The sequence below is a fragment of the Carcharodon carcharias genome, chromosome 20 (genome assembly GCF_017639515.1).
Source record: "Carcharodon carcharias isolate sCarCar2 chromosome 20, sCarCar2.pri, whole genome shotgun sequence".
NCBI lineage: Eukaryota > Metazoa > Chordata > Chondrichthyes > Lamniformes > Lamnidae > Carcharodon > Carcharodon carcharias.
Window position 1 is genome coordinate 41060152 of NC_054486.1, and position 18683 is coordinate 41078834.

The 18683-nt window shown below is 58.9% G+C and overlaps 1 protein-coding gene across 6 annotated transcripts in view; it reads right to left on the reverse strand.

Moving 5' to 3' along the window:
- Window positions 1-18683, reverse strand: part of heatr5a (HEAT repeat containing 5a) — a 181100-nt gene that overhangs the window by 66166 nt on the left and 96251 nt on the right. For 5 of the 6 annotated variants that reach the window (XM_041214493.1, XM_041214496.1, XM_041214492.1 and 2 more), the window contains 3 exons: window positions 11224-11413; window positions 7250-7419; window positions 6615-6641 (listed from right to left, as the gene is read on the reverse strand). In XM_041214493.1, coding sequence (XP_041070427.1) covers window positions 6615-6641; window positions 7250-7419; window positions 11224-11413 — 387 coding nt within the window. The remainder of the gene's footprint in view (window positions 1-6614; window positions 6642-7249; window positions 7420-11223; window positions 11414-18683) is intronic. The other variant, XM_041214495.1, reaches the window with a different exon arrangement.

The window sequence follows — 18683 nt, forward strand, 5'->3', positions numbered from 1 at the left end:
TTTTAAAGGATGTGAGGTAACCCGCCTCCACCAACCTCCCAGACAGTGCATTCCAGACCATCACCACCCTCTGGGTAAAGAAGTTTTTCCTCACATCCCCCCTAAACCTCCTGCCCCTCACCTTGAACTTATGCCCCCCTATGACTGCCTCTTCAACTAAGCAGAACAGCTGCTCCCTATCTCCCCTGTCCATGCCCCTCGTAATCTTGTACACCTCGAACAGGTCGTCCCTCAGTCTTCTCTGCTCCAATGAAAACAACCCAAATCTAACCAACCTCTCTTCATAACTTAAATGTTTCATCCCAGGCAACATCCTGGTGAATCTTCTCTGCACCTCTTCCAGTGCAATCACATTCTTCCTATAATGTGGCGACCAGAACTACACACATTACTCCAGATGTGGCCTCACCAAGGTTCTATATAACTCCAACATGACCTCCCTACTTGTGTAATCTATGCCTCAATTGATAAAGGCAAGTGTCCCATATGCCTTTTTCGCCAACCCACCAACATGCTCTTACGCCTTCAGAGATCTATAGACACACATGTCAAGGTCCCTTTGTTCCTCAGAACTTCCTAGTGTCATGCCGTTCATTGAATACTTCCTTGTCAAATTACTCCTTTCAAAGGGAATCACCTTACACTTTTCAGGGTTAAATCCATCTGCCACTTATCTGCCCATCTGACCATCCCGACTATAGCTTCCCATAGCCCAAGACACTCAACCTCACTGTTAACCACCAATCTTTGTGTCATCTGCACCCAACATACCCCCATTCTACCCCAAACATACTCATCTATGTCGTTTATATAAATGACAAATAATAGGGGACCGAGCACAGATGCCTGTGGTGCGCCACTGGACACTGGCTTCCAGTCACTAAAGCATCCTTCTATGACACCCTCTGCCTCCTACAACTAAGCCAATTTTGAATCCACCTTATCAAATTACCCTGTATCCCATGTGCCTTTGCCTTCTTTATAAGTCTCCCATGTGAGGCCTTGTCAAAGGCTTTGCTGAAATCCATATAAATTACATCAACTGCACTACCCTCATCTACACACCTGGGCACCTCCTCAAGAAATTCAATCAAATTTGTTAGGCATGACCTCCCCCTGACAACGCCATGATGACCATCCCTGATCAAACCTTACCTCTCCAAGTGGAGATAGATACTCTCCTTAAGAAATTTCTCCAATAGTTTCCCTACCAGTGACGTGAGACTCACTGGCCTGTAGTTCCCTGGCTTATCTCTACAACCCTTCTTAAATTGCGGAACCACATTAGCTGTTCTCCAGTCCCCTGGCATGTTTCATCTTACTTCCAAACCTAATGCTTCTCTTATGTATGCCTCTGTTGTCATTCTGAAGATGGTGGTCACAATGTGCCTCTGCCTACAGTTGATGCAAATCATTTGAGAGTAGAGACTGAATGATTCCCTCAGAAAGGATAGTTATCTGTCTTTTGTTTACCATATCAAGCGCTACATACCCCTGCAGATTTGCAAGCCATCTATACGAACTCAACAGCTGTAATATCAAGAAAAGATTAGCTGGTCATTTATCTCATTAGCACTTTGTGAATTCTTCACTGAACAAATTGATTGCAATGTCAAAAGTAGTTAGCTCACTGAGAAGTGCTTTAGAACATCTTGAGAACATGAGTCATAGAATGATACAACACAGGAGGCCGCCATTGAATCCATCATGCCTATGCCAGCATTTGGAGGAGTCCACTTAGGCCCATTCCCTGTTCATTCCCCAGAATGCTGCAAATTTCTCCTTTTCACATACTTACCCAGTTCCCTTTTGAGGCTGAATCTGCTTCCATCACCCTTTCGGAAAGTACATTCCAGATCTTCATTTACTGCCTAAAAAATGTTTCCATGTCACTTCTGCCAAGGAAGCTTCTTGCCACTAGAAACAGTTCTCCTCATTTACTATCAAAACTGTCATTTTGATTACTGATACCAAATCCCACCTCAACCTTTTCTGCTCGAAGGAGTACAATCGCAGATTCTCCAATCTAACCCAATGCTTTCAAGCTTTAATGCCAGAACTATGAAAAGTACCTTGAACAACTTTTCAACAAATGCACCAGGCAAGCAGTTAATCACTTCAGACTTTTGACGACTTACAATTCCTATGCATTCAAATATTTCAAGTATTGGGATTGCGTGCACTAATCTGTCCACTGGTAAACAGAATACCAACATTTCTGCCCCAATATCAATAGCCTTTTGTAATAATTCTGTAACTTTAGAATATTTTTATGTATTTGTGTCTTGTGACAGAAAAGGCTAGTCAACTTTAAGAACATAAGAACTAAGAGCAGGAGTAAGCAATTCAGCCTCTCGAGCCTGCCCCGCCATTCATTACGATCATGGCTGATCTCATTTCGGCCTCAACTCAATTCCCTGCCCTCTCCCCATAACCTTTCAACTCGTTACTAATTAAAAATCTGTCTATCTCCTCCTTAAGTTTATTCAGCGTCCCAGCATCCACTGCACTCTGAGGTAGTGAATTCCACAGATTCATGACCCTTTGAGAAAAGTAATTCCTCCTCATTTCTGATTTAAATCTACCATCCTTAGCCTAAAACTATAGCCTCTCGTTCTAGAAAGCCCCACAAGGAAAAACATTCGCTCCATGTCTACTTTGTCTATCCCCTTTAGCATCTTATATACCTCAATTAGATCTCCTCTCATCCCTCTAAGCTCTAACGAGTATAGGCCTAAACTGCTCAATGCCTCGTCATAAGACAAGCCCCATGTCTCTGGAATCAATCTAGTGAACCTCCTTTGAACCGCTTCCAATGCAACTACATCCTTCCTCAAGTAAGGGGACCAAAACCGTGCACACTGCTCCAGGTGTGGTCTCACCAATGCCTTGTACAGTTGCAACAACACTTCCCTATTTTTATACTCTATTCCTTTAGCAATAAATGCCAAAATTCCATTTGCCTTCCTTATTACCTGTTGTACCTGCACACTAGCTTTCAGCGATCCGTGCACGAGGATACGCAGATCCCTCTGCATTGAAGCATTCTGAAGTTTCTCTCCATTTAAATAATAAGTTGTCTCTTTATTCTTCCGACCAAAACAAAAACAGAATTACCTGGAAAAACTCGCAGGTCTGGCAGCATCAGCGAAGAAGAAGAGAGTTGACGTTTCAAGTCTTCATGACCCTTCAGCAGAACTGAGTAATATTAGGAGAGGGGTGAAGTATAAGCTGGTTAAAGATGGGGGGAGGGGGGGGGGGGAGGTTGTAGGGACAAGCAAGCAGTGATAGGAGCAGACAATCAAAAGATGTCACAGACAAAAGAACAAAGAGGTGTTGACACTTCACAGACACTTTCTCCTACCTCTCCCTGGACATGACCCCACCACTGAACATCAAGCCATTGTTTCCAGGACTGTCACTGACCTCATCTCCTCTGGAGATCTTCCTCCCACAGCTTCCAACCTGATAGTCGTCCAACCTCAGACTGCCCGCTTCTACCTCCTACCCAAAATCCACAAACAGAACTGTCCCGGCAGACCGATCGTGTCAGCCTGTTCCTGCCCCACAGAACTCATTTCTTGTTATGTTGGCTCCCTTCTCTCTCCCCTTGTCCAGTCCCTTCCCACCTACATCCGTGATTCCTCTGACACCTTACCTCACATCAACAATTTCCAGTTCCCTGACCCCAACCGCTTCCTCTTCACCATGGACGTCCAATCCCTCTACACCTCCATTCCCCACCAGGATGGTCTGAGGGCCCTTAGCTTCTTCCTCGAACAGAGACCCGAACAATCCCCATCCACCACTACTCTCCTCCGTCTGGCTGAACTTGTTCTCACACTGAACAATTCCTCCTTTAACTCCTCTCACTTCCACCAAATAAAAGGTGTGGCTATGGGTACCCGCATGGGCCCCAACTATGCCTGTCGCTTTATGGGGTATGTGGAACATTCCTTGATCCAGCTCTACTCCGGCCCCCTCCCACAACTCTTTCTCCGGTACAGCTTCATGCTCTCATTGGGACCGGGAAAAATTTATTGATTTTGCTTCCGAGCTCCACCCCTCCATCATTTTCACATGGTCCATCTCTGACACTTCCCTTCCCTTCTTTGACCCCTCTGTCTCAATTTCTGGTGATAGACTGTCTACCAATATCCATTACAAGCCTACCAACTCCCACAGCTACCTCGACTACAGCTCCTCACACCCCGCTTCCTATAAGGACTCCATCTCATTCTCTCAGCTCGTTCGCAACCATCGCATCTGTTCTGATGATGCTGCCTTCAAAACCCGTCCCTCTGACATGTCCTCCTTCTTCTTGAACCGAGGTTTTCCACCCACGGTCGTTGACAGGGCCCTCAACCGTGTCCAGCCCATCTCCCGCGCATCCGCCCTCACGTCTTCTCCTCCCTCCCAGAAATATGATAGGGTCCCCCTTGTCCTCACTTAACACCCCACCAGCCTCCGCATTCAAAAGATCATCCTCCGCCATTTCCGCCAACTCCAGCATGATACCACCACCAAACACATCTTCCCTTCACCCCCCTGGCGGCATTCTGTAGGGATCATTCCCTCCGGGACACCCTGGTCCACTTCTCCATCACCCCCTACTCCTCAACCCCCACATATGGCACCTCCCCATGCCCACGCAAAAAATGCAACACCTGCCCCTTTACTTCCTCTCTCCTCACCGTCCAAGGGCCCAAACACTCTTTTCAAGTGAAGCAGCATTTCACTTGCATTTCCCCTAACTTAGTCTACTGCATTCGTTGCTCCCAATGCGGTCTCCTCTACATTGGAGAGACCAAACGTAAACTGGGCGACCGCTTTGCAGAACACCTGCGGTCTTCCTGCAAGAAAGACCCATACCTCCCTGTCGCTTGCCATTTTAACACTCCACCCTGCTCTCTTGCCCACATGTCTGTCCTTGGCTTGCTGCATTGTTCCAGTGAAGCCCAACGCAAACTGGAGGAACAGCACCTCATCTTCCAACTAGGCACTTTACAGCCTTCTGGTCTGAATATTGAATTCAACAACTTTAGGTCTTGACCTCCCTCCTCCATCCCCATCCCCTCCCTTTTGTTTTTTCCAAAAATTTATATAGATTTTTCTTTTCCCACCTATTTCCATTATTTTTAAATTTATACCTTTTATGCCCTGTTAGTCTTTCCACCCCACCCCCACTAGAGCTGTACCTTGGGTGTCCTTCCATCTATTCTTAATTAGCACATTCGTTTAGATAATATCACCACCTTCAACACCTCTTTGTTCTTTTGTCTGTGACATCTTTTGATTATCTGCTCCTATCACTGCTTGCTTGTCCATACAACACCACCGCCCCCCACCACCTTAAACCAGTTATATTTCACCCCTCTCCTAATATTACTCAGTTCTGCAGAAGGGTCATGAGGACTCAAAACGTCAACTCTTTTCTTCTCCGCCGATCCTGCCAGACCAGCTGAGTTTTTCCAGGTAATTCTGTTTTTGTTTTGGATTTCCAGCATCCGCAGTTTTTTGTTTTTAATTTTTGGATAACCTCACATTTATCCACGTTAAACTCCATTTGCCAAATTTTGGCCCATTCACCTAACCTGAAATGAAGCGCTTGGTGCAACACAGGGGAAAACAGTACATGCTTAGCCTAAAATTAATAAAAACTGTAAATGGATTTTCTGTATTTCTGTAAAAATACGATGCATATAAATTTAATACTGTTACAATTTGAGCACTTTCATCATCATTAGTTAATTGATTATACTCCATACTGCATTCTGGATTGTAGTTAAGTATTAGCAAGTACACCAATATACTTGTGCTAGAATTTTAAGTCAAAACAATTCATTTCTAGTTGCACCCAAAGTCATTTGGAGCTTTACTTAAAAATACAAGTATGATTTTAAACAGTTGAAACAAGATCAAGTTTTTACTATAAACCTAATACATATGAATTCAGTGGTGCACTCACCTGCAAAGATAAAGAAATGCTGACAATTACAACTAAGTACAAAAGAACAAGCAAACATTAACAATTAAAATAAACTAATTCCGTGATGTTACTTTTCGCATTACTATTACACTCTGCAGGTTAGTGTTTGAATATCAGCCACCCATACTGCATCAGTTGACAGTAGATAAATCAACTCACTTCAGGACTCGAGCAAAATATTGAAAGAATCTCAAGTGAGGAACATCTGCAAACAACTGAAATACATATTCTCTTCATGACAGTCTCAAGGTTTCGGGGAGCTTTTTGCATGATCAAACAAATAATAAAAAACAAGCCAAACCATTTGCAGTATTAATTTATGCTGCCACCACCTGTGCAGCCTGCAGATGCAATTGATGCTAGTCAAATAAGGAAAGCACATTAGAAAGTTAAGTCAGATATAAGCCAAGGGTTTTTATCAGTAGAGAAGTTGCATCACACAGCTTGTTTGTATTCATTTTGCATGCCCAGCCAAGTTGTTAGATTGATGATTAGCGTCAAAGCTAAAAACAAACCAATATAAAAAGGTATCTAAAAACATCAAACCAACACTTGTTTGAGGGTGTGGGGGTGAGGCAGGTGTAGCGGTAGGTAGGAAACGGGTGGAATGAGGGAAACAACCTACCCAAACAGAATTATCCAATAAGATCTCCTGTACAAAAGAACAAATGACAGGCCTGTCACAATAAAACTCTGTTTATGTCACATTTGTTCATTAAACGGAAATTGTGGTACCATTATAATATTGCTAGCAAGAACTTGACACTACACAAAGCACTGTGTTCTGATTGAAATTATATTTGTAACAGGGTGCAGACACCAAGTAGTCACTGTTCAAAGCCGGATGAAGCAGTCATGGTGCTAGAGCCTCTTGATACTCTCTTAAAATCCAACCCACGAAGTCACAAATGTGTAGTAAAATGCAAGAAACAGTCCCTCGGACTGTTTACAAGCTGTGTTGACAAACTATGTAATCATATTGCAATATACTATGCTTAAATAAAACTAGATTAGTTGTTGTATATTGTTTTCCTGAGTTTTATCAGGGGCCCCTTTTTTGGCTGGTTGATGCACTAGCCTGGCTCTGGTATAATTAACTTAATATGACCCCTAAACAGAACAAGAGCTGTATAGATTAAGGCTCAAGTCACAGCAATGAGTACACCAATTTAGATTTATAGATGGCACATTTTTAAAAAATACAAGTTGTAGGTACCCAAATTCAAATGTAAGAAGGATATATCCATATGGCATACTTACACATAGACAGGGGACAAGATTGGAAAGGTTCACATGACGTGGTGCAAACATATGTAACTGCTGGAGGCAGGAGATGGCTTGTGCCTGCACAAGACAATCAGGGTTATCCTGCATCACTGCACAGCCAACGAGGCAGGAAGTTCTTAACAGGGCGACAGATGTGCTGTTGCCTAGAAATTAAATATACATGGATGATTTATTTATAATTATTGGAACAGCAAGTACTGACTACTCAGCATACAGTGAAAATATTTTGCAGCATTGACCCTGACAGGAAAATTTGCCCAGGATCACTTACAATAGACATCTGTGGCTCAGTCAGTAGAACACTCACCTCTGCATCACAATGTTTCAGGATCAAATCCCACTCCAGGGCTTGAACACAAAAATCAAGGCTGACACTCCAGTGCAATACTGAGCAAGTGCTATCAGGTGTGCTGTCATTCAGATGGGATATTAAAGTGAAACCCCATTTGCCTGTTTGGGTGGAAGTAAAATATGCTGTGGCACTATTTCGAAGAGGAGTGATCAATACTTATCTCTCAATCTACATTAGAAAAACAGGTTATCTGATCATTATCCCATTACTGTTTGTGGGAGCTTGCTGTGTGCAAGTTGGCTGACATGTTTTCTACATTAGAATAGTGATTCTTTAATTTGTTCAATACAACAACTTGTTTATTGTATTAATGGTGCTTTGAGTCCAAGGTGCTTCCGAGACATAAAGCCACGTATGGAGACATAAGGGCAGATGACCAAAAACCTGGTTGAAAAGGAGGATAGAAAGGTAGAGAGGCAGAGAGGTTAAAGAAGGAATTTGAGAGCTTGCTAGCTGAAGGCATGGCCTTTATTGCTACAGCAATTAAAATCCAGAATGCTACTAATGCTCTATTTTTAGGGGCATAGAGGAAAAGAGCAATAAGGTTCTGTTAAACCTTTGTAAAATACTGGCTTGGCCTCAACTGTAGTACTGCATCCAGTTCTAGGTGCCATACTTTAAGAAAGATGTGAAGGCATTAGAGACAGCAGAAAAGATTCACAAGAATGGTCTCTGGGATGAGGAACTTCAGTGATGTTGGTAAATTGGAGAAGGTTGAGAGGAGATTTGATACATGTATTCAAAATCATGTGGGGTCGAGACAGAGCAGATAAGGATAAACTTCCCATTGGTGAAAGGATCAAGAACGAGAGGGCACAGATTTAAGGTATTTGGCTTCTGGCATGTCTTCCTTCTTCCTTAACCGAGGTTTCTCCCCCACCACTGTGGTTGACATGGCCCTCAGCCACGTCCGACCCATCTCCCATGCCTCTGCCCTCACACCTTTCCCTCCCTCCCAGAACCATGATAGGGTCCCCCTGGTACTCACTTTTCACCCCACCAGCTTCCGCATTCAAAGGATCATCCTCCGCCATTTCCGTCAACTCCAGTATGATGCCACTACCAAACCAAACACATCTTCCCCTCACCCCACCCCCGTCAGCATTCCATTGCGACCATTCCCTATGGGATACCCTGGTCCACTCCTCCATCATCCCCAACACCTCATCCCCATCCCACGGCACCTTCCCATGCAATTGCAGAAGGTGCAACACCTGCCCCTTTACCTCGTCCCTCCTCACCGTCCAAGGGCTCAAACATTTCTTTCAGGTGAAGCAACGCTTCCCTTGCACCTCCTTCAACTTGGTCTACTACAGTTTGGGACAAAATTTAAGGGAGACTTATAAACATTAAATCAAAATGTGATTAAGGGGGTTGATAAAACACCCCAGTCCCCGTGGTGCCCACCGGGCACAGAAGGCCTCGACATGCCGGCAAACACCGCATGCTCCCTCTCCAGGGACCCCTGGCCGCGAACATAGCCGCAGAAGAGGGGCAGACAGTCGGGTCGGATGACCCACTTGATCACCCGCTGCCTGGACTTGTTAATGGCCAACGTGGCCAGGCTCAGGAGCAGGATCACGAGGAGGTCCTCCTCCCTCCCGGCCACCCTCTGCACCGGGTGCCCGTGGATCAGGAGCGTGGGGCTGAAGTGCAAACAAAATGTTAATAAAAGGTTCTTTAAATAACTGAAAAGGGAGTGCATCCTACAACAACTAATGTAAACATGGTCCACGGACTCCACAAGACCGCAAAAAGGGCAGGTATCTTGAGAGTCCGTGACCGGCACATTCTACGATTGTATGGGGCTGCAGCGTGCAACACCCTCCACCCCAGGTCCCCGATGGAAAGCGGGAGGACACCTCCATAGAGGGCCCCCCAATGGCGACATCCACAGCTGGATGGCAACAAGGCACGCCATGATGTCATACCTCAGGTCTTGAATGGCATTGGCCGCGAGCTGGACGTCCACGGATGCGCGACGTGCCAACTCCTGTGGAAGCATCCAGCTCACTCCTCCGCCACCCAGCACATCCCCGATCCTGGTCACCCTGGCAGCCACAGCCTTCCTCTCTGTCAGTCACCGCAACGGATGGAGGGGTGGATTCCTGAGCAGCGGCTCTCTGATGATAGCCTGGCGGAGAGCTGCGTTGTGAGGCGACCATGTTCCAAAATTTGATCAGGCCCTGGTAAAAGATGGGCAACGCCTGCAAGGAGCCACGAAAGCCCCTCAGGTCTACAAACTGGAGCTACACGTCATAATTCAGGCTGTGCACCTGGCGGAAGAAATACATTGCCAAGGCACACCATCTCAGAGGGGGCTCAACGTAAAGGTATCGCTGCAGGACCTGAAGGTGGAAGGTCGCCACCTGGGTGCATAGGCACACCCGCGCCTGACCACCCTGCTCAGGCAGGAGACTCAGAACCTCGGCAGCGACCCAGCGCAGCCTTTTGTCCCAGAAGAAATCGATGAACGTTCTCTGGATTATTGTGACAAAGTCCAGGGGTGGGAACCTAACAGTTAGAAGGGCAGCAAAAAATTCAATTTAATTAATTGATTAGGGGTCTGAATAGACTTCTTAATTGTTGGCAGGCATGCTGCCACCTCTTGTGTGCGCCTGATGACTGAAAGATCACGAGTGCGTGATGTCACTGGGACACACACCTGACATCATTGCATACCACTTCACTCACGTTCGGGTCAGGTGCATGTCCGCCCATGGGACAGAAAAAAAAATTCTGCCCCATGGCTTCAACTTTGCTGGCAAGCCTATTATGTGGCACTTCATCAAAAAACCTTTGGAAGGCTTAAACTAATAGTTTTACTTGCAGGTTGAATAATCCATTGTAAGATAATGTGGGTAAAATGCTTAATGGTGAAACAGACTAACTCAACAAGGGAATAAAACATGTTTTACATCTTACGTTTCTTGCACGGTTTGATAAGCACCAGGTCTCCAGGTAAAGACATTGGCCATCATAATGTAATATTTATGCGGATAGAAAAAATCTCTAGTGAACTGACAATGTTTGCATTTTCCACCAAGAACTAAAGACGGAAATATTGATAGTACTTGACAATACATAGGCCTCTGAAATCAAGACCATCTCATCAATCCTAACTAAAGGCACAATGTTTAGAAGGTATTGCCTATCATGCTGATGACCAAATGCCACAAGTCCTCAAAGTCTCTCATCCCTACTAAATGCCATGCAATCAATTCCAAATCTTGTGTTTTGGATAACTTCCAGTTCAAATCAACCTATGAGGTCTTGCTGAAATGTGTCTTCCAACTTTTATTTTCCAATTTATTCAAGGCAAAACCACCTTCATTTGAGCTCAATATATACTTGAAAATTATATGAAACAAACAGAAATTCTCCTATCACCGCACAAAAAATGACGCTTTCTGTATTAAACATGTTTCTTTACTGGTGATGAAGAAACATTAAATAAAACTAATTCAATAAATACACGTTAACACGGCTGTTATAAATTAATGTAAATTTCAGGCTTTTACCATACAATGGGAAATATATTTCTAATACTAATGAGCATTCTCATTACAAAGATTAATTGCTGCAAACATGTTACCTTGCAATTCTGGACCCAATGTGGTAATAAGCACATTCAAACAACGACCCAAACTTTGATGAACTTCGGCATGAGTAGTAGGCACAGTCAACAGCAGCAGCAAGACTAGAGACAGGCTCGTTTCCACATGGGCATGATACATTGGACCACTGGAATCTATTAACAATGACAAGGAGTGCAGCGCCCAGGTCTACAAATGAAGACAAGAAGATTATCTATAACTAAATGTAGTCCCAATAAAAGACCCAGTATAATGTATGACTTGCTTACATTAATAAGTTGATAAATTCAGAAACCTTGATCCAAGAAAGTTATTACTAAAAGAGCTGTTTTACAAGATAAAAACACATTCACACCAAATGTAATGTACTGAGCTTCTTAAGTTAAACTGCAAAATTCAGGTACATTGTGAATGCTTTCTGACACAATATTTAAAGTATGCAACAATTGAGTGCCATAAATATCGCGGTTTAGATATCATTCTCTTTGTCAAATCAGATAGAAACATTAAACTCGACCTTAAACAAAGGGAGGGGGGGTGGGAAGGAGTGAGGGCGGGTGGAGGGGCGAAGGAGAGGGGGGGGGAGGGAGGGCGGGGGCGCAGGAGAGGGGGGGAGGGCGGGCGGGGGCGCAGGAGAGGGGGGGAGGGCGGGCGGGGCGGAGGAGAGGGGGGAAGGGCGGGCGGGGCGGAGGAGAGGGGGGAAGGGGGGGCGGGGCGGAGGAGAGGGGGGAGGGGGGGGCGGGGCGGAGGAGAGGGGGGAGGGCGGGCGGGGCGGAGAGGGGGGAGGGCGGGCGGGGCGGAGGAGAGGGGGGAGGGCGGGCGGGGCGGAGGAGAGGGGGGAGGGCGGCGGAGGGGAGGGCGGGCGGGCGGAGGAGGGGGGAGGGCGGGCGGGGCGGAGGAGAGGGGGGAGGGCGGGCGGGGCGGAGGAGAGGGGGGAGGGCGGGCGGGGCGGAGGAGAGGGAGGGGGAGGGCGGGGAGGGCGGGCGGGGCGGAGGAGAGGGGGGAGGGCGGGCGGGGCGGAGGAGAGGGCGGGCGGGGCGGAGGAGAGGGCGGGCGGGGCGGAGGAGAGGGCGGGCGGGGCGGAGGAGAGGGCGGGCGGGGCGGGGGTAGGGCGGGCGGGGCGGGGGAGAGGGTAGGGCGGGCGGGGCGGAGGAGAGGGGGGAGGGCGGGCGGGGCGGTGGAGAGGGGGGAGGGCGGGCGGGGCGGTGGAGAGGGGGGAGGGCGGGCGGGGCGGTGGAGAGGGGGGAGGGCGGGCGGGGCGGTGGAGAGGGGGGAGGGCGGGCGGGGCGGTGGAGAGGGGGGAGGGCGGGCGGGGCGGTGGAGAGGGGGGAGGGCGGGCGGGGCGGTGGAGAGGGGGGAGGGCGGGCGGGGCGGAGGAGAGGGGGGGGAGGGCGGGCGGGGCGGAGGAGAGGGGGGGGAGGGCGGGCGGGGCGGAGGAGAGGGGGGGAGGGCGGGCGGGGCGGAGGAGAGGGGGGGAGGGCGGGCGGGGCGGAGGAGAGGGGGGAGGGCGGGCGGGGCGGAGGAGAGGGGGGAGGGCGGGCGGGGCGGAGGAGAGGGGGGAGGGCGGGCGGGGCGGAGGAGAGGGGGGAGGGCGGGCGGGGCGGAGGAGAGGGGGGAGGGCGGGCGGGGCGGAGGAGAGGGGGGAGGGCGGGCGGGGCGGAGGAGAGGGGGGAGGGCGGGCGGGGCGGAGGAGAGGGGGGAGGGCGGGCGGGGCGGAGGAGAGGGGGGAGGGCGGGCGGGGCGGAGGAGAGGGGGGAGGGCGGGCGGGGCGGAGGAGAGGGGGGAGGGCGGGCGGGGCGGAGGAGAGGGGGGAGGGCGGGCGGGGCGGAGGAGAGGGGGGAGGGCGGGCGGGGCGGAGGAGAGGGGGGAGGGCGGGCGGGGCGGAGGAGAGGGGGGAGGGCGGGCGGGGCGGAGGAGAGGGGGGAGGGCGGGCGGGGCGGAGGAGAGGGGGGAGGGCGGGCGGGGCGGAGGAGAGGGGGGAGGGCGGGCGGGGCGGAGGAGAGGGGGGAGGGCGGGCGGGGCGGAGGAGAGGGGGGAGGGCGGGCGGGGCGGAGGAGAGGGGGGAGGGCGGGCGGGGCGGAGGAGAGGGGGGAGGGCGGGCGGGGCGGAGGAGAGGGGGGAGGGCGGGCGGGGCGGAGGAGAGGGGGGAGGGCGGGCGGGGCGGAGGAGAGGGGGGAGGGCGGGCGGGGCGGAGGAGAGGGGGGAGGGCGGGCGGGGCGGAGGAGAGGGGGGAGGGCGGGCGGGGCGGAGGAGAGGGGGGAGGGCGGGCGGGGCGGAGGAGAGGGGGGAGGGCGGGCGGGGCGGAGGAGAGGGGGGAGGGCGGGCGGGGCGGAGGAGAGGGGGGAGGGCGGGCGGGGCGGAGGAGAGGGGGGAGGGCGGGCGGGGCGGAGGAGAGGGGGGAGGGCGGGCGGGGCGGAGGAGAGGGGGGAGGGCGGGCGGGGCGGAGGAGAGGGGGGAGGGCGGGCGGGGCGGAGGAGAGGGGGGAGGGCGGGCGGGGCGGAGGAGAGGGGGGAGGGCGGGCGGGGCGGAGGAGAGGGGGGAGGGCGGGCGGGGCGGAGGAGAGGGGGGGAGGGCGGGCGGGGCGGAGGAGAGGGGGGAGGGCGGGCGGGGCGGAGGAGAGGGGGGAGGGCGGGCGGGGCGGAGGAGAGGGGGGAGGGCGGGCGGGGCGGAGGAGAGGGGGGAGGGCGGGCGGGGCGGAGGAGAGGGGGGAGGGCGGGCGGGGCGGAGGAGAGGGGGGAGGGCGGGCGGGGCGGAGGAGAGGGGGGAGGGCGGGCGGGGCGGAGGAGAGGGGGGAGGGCGGGCGGGGCGGAGGAGAGGGGGAGGGCGGGCGGGCGGAGGAGAGGGGGAGGGCGGGCGGGGCGGAGGAGAGGGGGGAGGGCGGGCGGGGCGGAGGAGAGGGGGGAGGGCGGGCGGGGCGGAGGAGAGGGGGGAGGGCGGGCGGGGCGGAGGAGAGGGGGGAGGGCGGGCGGGGCGGAGGAGAGGGGGGAGGGCGGGCGGGGCGGAGGAGAGGGGGGAGGGCGGGCGGGGCGGAGGAGAGGGGGGAGGGCGGGCGGGGCGGAGGAGAGGGGGGAGGGCGGGCGGGGCGGAGGAGAGGGGGGAGGGCGGGCGGGGCGGAGGAGAGGGGGGAGGGCGGGCGGGGCGGAGGAGAGGGGGGAGGGCGGGCGGGGCGGAGGAGAGGGGGGAGGGCGGGCGGGGCGGAGGAGAGGGGGGAGGGCGGGCGGGGCGGAGGAGAGGGGGGAGGGCGGGCGGGGCGGAGGAGAGGGGGGAGGGCGGGCGGGGCGGAGGAGAGGGGGGAGGGCGGGCGGGGCGGAGGAGAGGGGGGAGGGCGGGCGGGGCGGAGGAGAGGGGGGAGGGCGGGCGGGGCGGAGGAGAGGGGGGAGGGCGGGCGGGGCGGAGGAGAGGGGGGAGGGCGGGCGGGGCGGAGGAGAGGGGGGAGGGCGGGCGGGGCGGAGGAGAGGGGGGAGGGCGGGCGGGGCGGAGGAGAGGGGGGAGGGCGGGCGGGGCGGAGGAGAGGGGGGAGGGCGGGCGGGGCGGAGGAGAGGGGGGAGGGCGGGCGGGGCGGAGGAGAGGGGGGAGGGCGGGCGGGGCGGAGGAGAGGGGGGAGGGCGGGCGGGGCGGAGGAGAGGGGGGAGGGCGGGCGGGGCGGAGGAGAGGGGGGAGGGCGGGCGGGGCGGAGGAGAGGGGGGAGGGCGGGCGGGGCGGAGGAGAGGGGGGAGGGCGGGCGGGGCGGAGGAGAGGGGGGAGGGCGGGCGGGGCGGAGGAGAGGGGGGAGGGCGGGCGGGGCGGAGGAGAGGGGGGAGGGCGGGCGGGGCGGAGGAGAGGGGGGAGGGCGGGCGGGGCGGAGGAGAGGGGGGAGGGCGGGCGGGGCGGAGGAGAGGGGGGAGGGCGGGCGGGGCGGAGGAGAGGGGGGAGGGCGGGCGGGGCGGAGGAGAGGGGGGAGGGCGGGCGGGGCGGAGGAGAGGGGGGAGGGCGGGCGGGGCGGAGGAGAGGGGGGAGGGCGGGCGGGGCGGAGGAGAGGGGGGAGGGCGGGCGGGGCGGAGGAGAGGGGGGAGGGCGGGCGGGGCGGAGGAGAGGGGGGAGGGCGGGCGGGGCGGAGGAGAGGGGGGAGGGCGGGCGGGGCGGAGGAGAGGGGGGAGGGCGGGCGGGGCGGAGGAGAGGGGGGAGGGCGGGCGGGGCGGAGGAGAGGGGGGAGGGCGGGCGGGGCGGAGGAGAGGGGGGAGGGCGGGCGGGGCGGAGGAGAGGGGGGAGGGCGGGCGGGGCGGAGGAGAGGGGGGAGGGCGGGCGGGGCGGAGGAGAGGGGGGAGGGCGGGCGGGGCGGAGGAGAGGGGGGAGGGCGGGCGGGGCGGAGGAGAGGGGGGAGGGCGGGCGGGGCGGAGGAGAGGGGGGAGGGCGGGCGGGGCGGAGGAGAGGGGGGAGGGCGGGCGGGGCGGAGGAGAGGGGGGAGGGCGGGCGGGGCGGAGGAGAGGGGGGGAGGGCGGGCGGGGCGGAGGAGGGGGGGAGGGCGGGCGGGGCGGAGGAGAGGGGGGAGGGCGGGCGGGGCGGAGGAGAGGGGGGAGGGCGGGCGGGGCGGAGGAGAGGGGGGAGGGCGGGCGGGGCGGAGGAGAGGGGGGAGGGCGGGCGGGGCGGAGGAGAGGGGGGAGGGCGGGCGGGGCGGAGGAGAGGGGGGAGGGCGGGCGGGGCGGAGGAGAGGGGGGAGGGCGGGCGGGGCGGAGGAGAGGGGGGAGGGCGGGCGGGGCGGAGGAGAGGGGGGAGGGCGGGCGGGGCGGAGGAGAGGGGGGAGGGCGGGCGGGGCGGAGGAGAGGGGGGAGGGCGGGCGGGGCGGAGGAGAGGGGGGAGGGCGGGCGGGGCGGAGGAGAGGGGGGAGGGCGGGCGGGGCGGAGGAGAGGGGGGAGGGCGGGCGGGGCGGAGGAGAGGGGGGAGGGCGGGCGGGGCGGAGGAGAGGGGGGAGGGCGGGCGGGGCGGAGGAGAGGGGGGAGGGCGGGCGGGGCGGAGGAGAGGGGGGAGGGCGGGCGGGGCGGAGGAGAGGGGGGAGGGCGGGCGGGGCGGAGGAGAGGGGGGAGGGCGGGCGGGGCGGAGGAGAGGGGGGAGGGCGGGCGGTGCGGAGGAGAGGGGGGAGGGCGGGCGGGGCGGAGGAGAGGGGGAGGGCGGGCGGGGCGGATGAGAGGAGGGAGGGCGGGCGGGGCGGAGGGAGGGAGGGCGGGGCGGAAGGAGGGAGGGCGGGGCGGAGGGAGGGAGGGAGGGCGGGGCGGAAGGAGGGAGGGAAGGCGGGGCGGAAGGAGGGAGGGAGGGCGGGGCGGAAGGAGGGAGGGAGGGCGGGGCGGAAGGAGGGAGGGCGGGGCGCAAGGAGGGAGGGCGGGGCGGAAGGAGGGAGGGAGGGCGGGGCGGAAGGAGGGAGGGAGGGCGGGTGGGGCGGAAGGAGGGAGGGCGGGCGGGCGGGGCGGAAGGAGAGAGGGCGGGCGGGCGGGGCGGAAGGAGAGAGGGAGGGAGGGCGGGGCGGAAGGAGGGAGGGAGGGCGGGCGGGCGGAACGAGGGAGGGAGGGCGGGCGGGGCGGAACGAGGGAGGGAGGGAGGGCGAGCGGGGCGGAACGAGGGAGGGAGGGAGGGCGAGCGGGGCGGAACGAGGGAGGGAGGGAGGGCGGGCGGGGCGGAACGAGGGAGGGCGGGCGGGGCGGAACGAGGGAGGGAGTGCGGGTGGGGCGGAAGGAGGGAGGGAGGGCGGGCGGGGCGGAAGGAGGGAGGGAGGGCGGGCGGGGCGGAAGGAGGGAGGGAGGGCGGGCGGGGCGGAAGGAGGGAGGGAGGACGGGCGGGGCGGAGGGAGGGAGGGCGGGTGGGGCGGAAGGAGGGAGGGCGGGCGGGGCGGAAGGCGGGAGGGAGGGAGCGCGGGGCGGAAGGAGGGAGGGAGCGCGGGGCGGAAGGAGGGAGGGAGGGCGGGCGGGCGGGGCGGAAGGAGGGAGGGAAGGAGGGCGGATGGGGCGGAAGGAGGGAGGGAGGGCGGGCGGGGCGGAAGGAGGGAGGGAGGGCGGGGCGGAAGGAGGGAGGGAGGGCGGGGCGGAAGGAGGGAGGGCGGGCGGGGCGGAAGGAGGGCGGGCGGGGCGGAAGGAGGGAGGGAGGGCGGGGCGGAAGGAGGGAGCGCGGGGCGGAAGGAGGGAGGGAGGGCGGGAGCGCGGGGCGGAAGGAGGGAGGGAGGGCGGGCGGGCGGGGCGGAAGGAGGGAGGGAGGGCGGGCGGGGCGGAAGGAGGGAGGGAAGGAGGGCGGGTGGGGCGGTAGGAGGGAGGGAGGGCAGGCGGGGCGGAAGGAGGGAGGGAGGGCGGGCGGGGCGGAGGGAGGGGGCGGAGGTAGGGAGGGCGGGCGGGCGGGGCGGAAGGAGGGAGGGAGGGCGGGCGGGGCGGAGGTGGGGGGCGGAGGGAGGGTGGGAGGGCGGGCGGGGCGGAGGGAGGGTGGGGCGGAAGGAGGGGCAGAGGGAGGGCGGGCGGGGCGGAAGGAGGGAGGGAGGTAGGGCGGGCGGGGCGGAAGGAGGGAGGGAAGGAGGGCGGGTGGGGCGGAAGGAGGGAGGGAGGGCGGGCGGGGCGGAACGAGGGCGGGTGGGCGCGGCGGAAAGAGGGCGGGCGGGCGGGGCGGAACGAGGGCGGGTGGGCGGGGCGGAATGAGGGCGGGCGGGCGGGGCGGAATGAGGGCGGGCGGGCGGGGCGGAATGAGGGCGGGCGAGCGGGGCGGAATGAGGGTGGGTGTGCGGGCCGGAATGAGGGAGGGAGGGAGGGAGTGCGGGGCGGAACGAGGGAGGGCGTGCGGGGCGGAACGAGGGAGGGTGGGTGGGGCGGAAGGAGGGAGGGAGGGTGGAAGGAGGGAGGGTGGGCAGGGCGGAAGGAGGGAGGGAGGGAGGGCGGGCAGGGCGGAAGGAGGGAGGGAGGGAGGGCGGGCAGGGCGGAAGGAGGGAGGGAGGGAGGGCGGGCAGGGCGGAAGGAGGGAGGAAGGGAGGGAGGGCGGGGCAGAAGGAGGTAGGGCGGGCGGGGCGGAGGGAGGGAGGGCGGGCGGGGCGGAGGGAGGGCGGGCGGGGCGGAGGGAGGGAGGGCGGGGCGGAGGGAGGGAGGGCGGGCGGGGCGGAGGGAGGGAGGGCGGGCGGGGCGGAGGGAGGGAGGGAGGGCGGGGCGGAGCGGAGGGCGGGTGGGAGGGCGGGCGGGGCGGAGGGAGGGTGGGAGGGCGGGCGGGGCGGAGGGAGGGTGGGAGGGCGGGCGGGGCGGAAGGAGGGAGGGAGGGCGGGCGGGGCGGAAGGAGGGAGGGAGGGCGGGAGGGAGGGTGGGCGGGGCGGAAGGAGGGAGGGAGGGTGGGCGGGGCGGAAGGAGGGAGGGAGGGTGGGCGGGGCGGAAGGAGGGAGGGAGGGTGGGCGGGGCGGAAGGAGGGAGGGAGGGTGGGCGGGGCGGAAGGAGGGAGGGAGGGTGGGCGGGGCGGAAGGAAGGAGGGA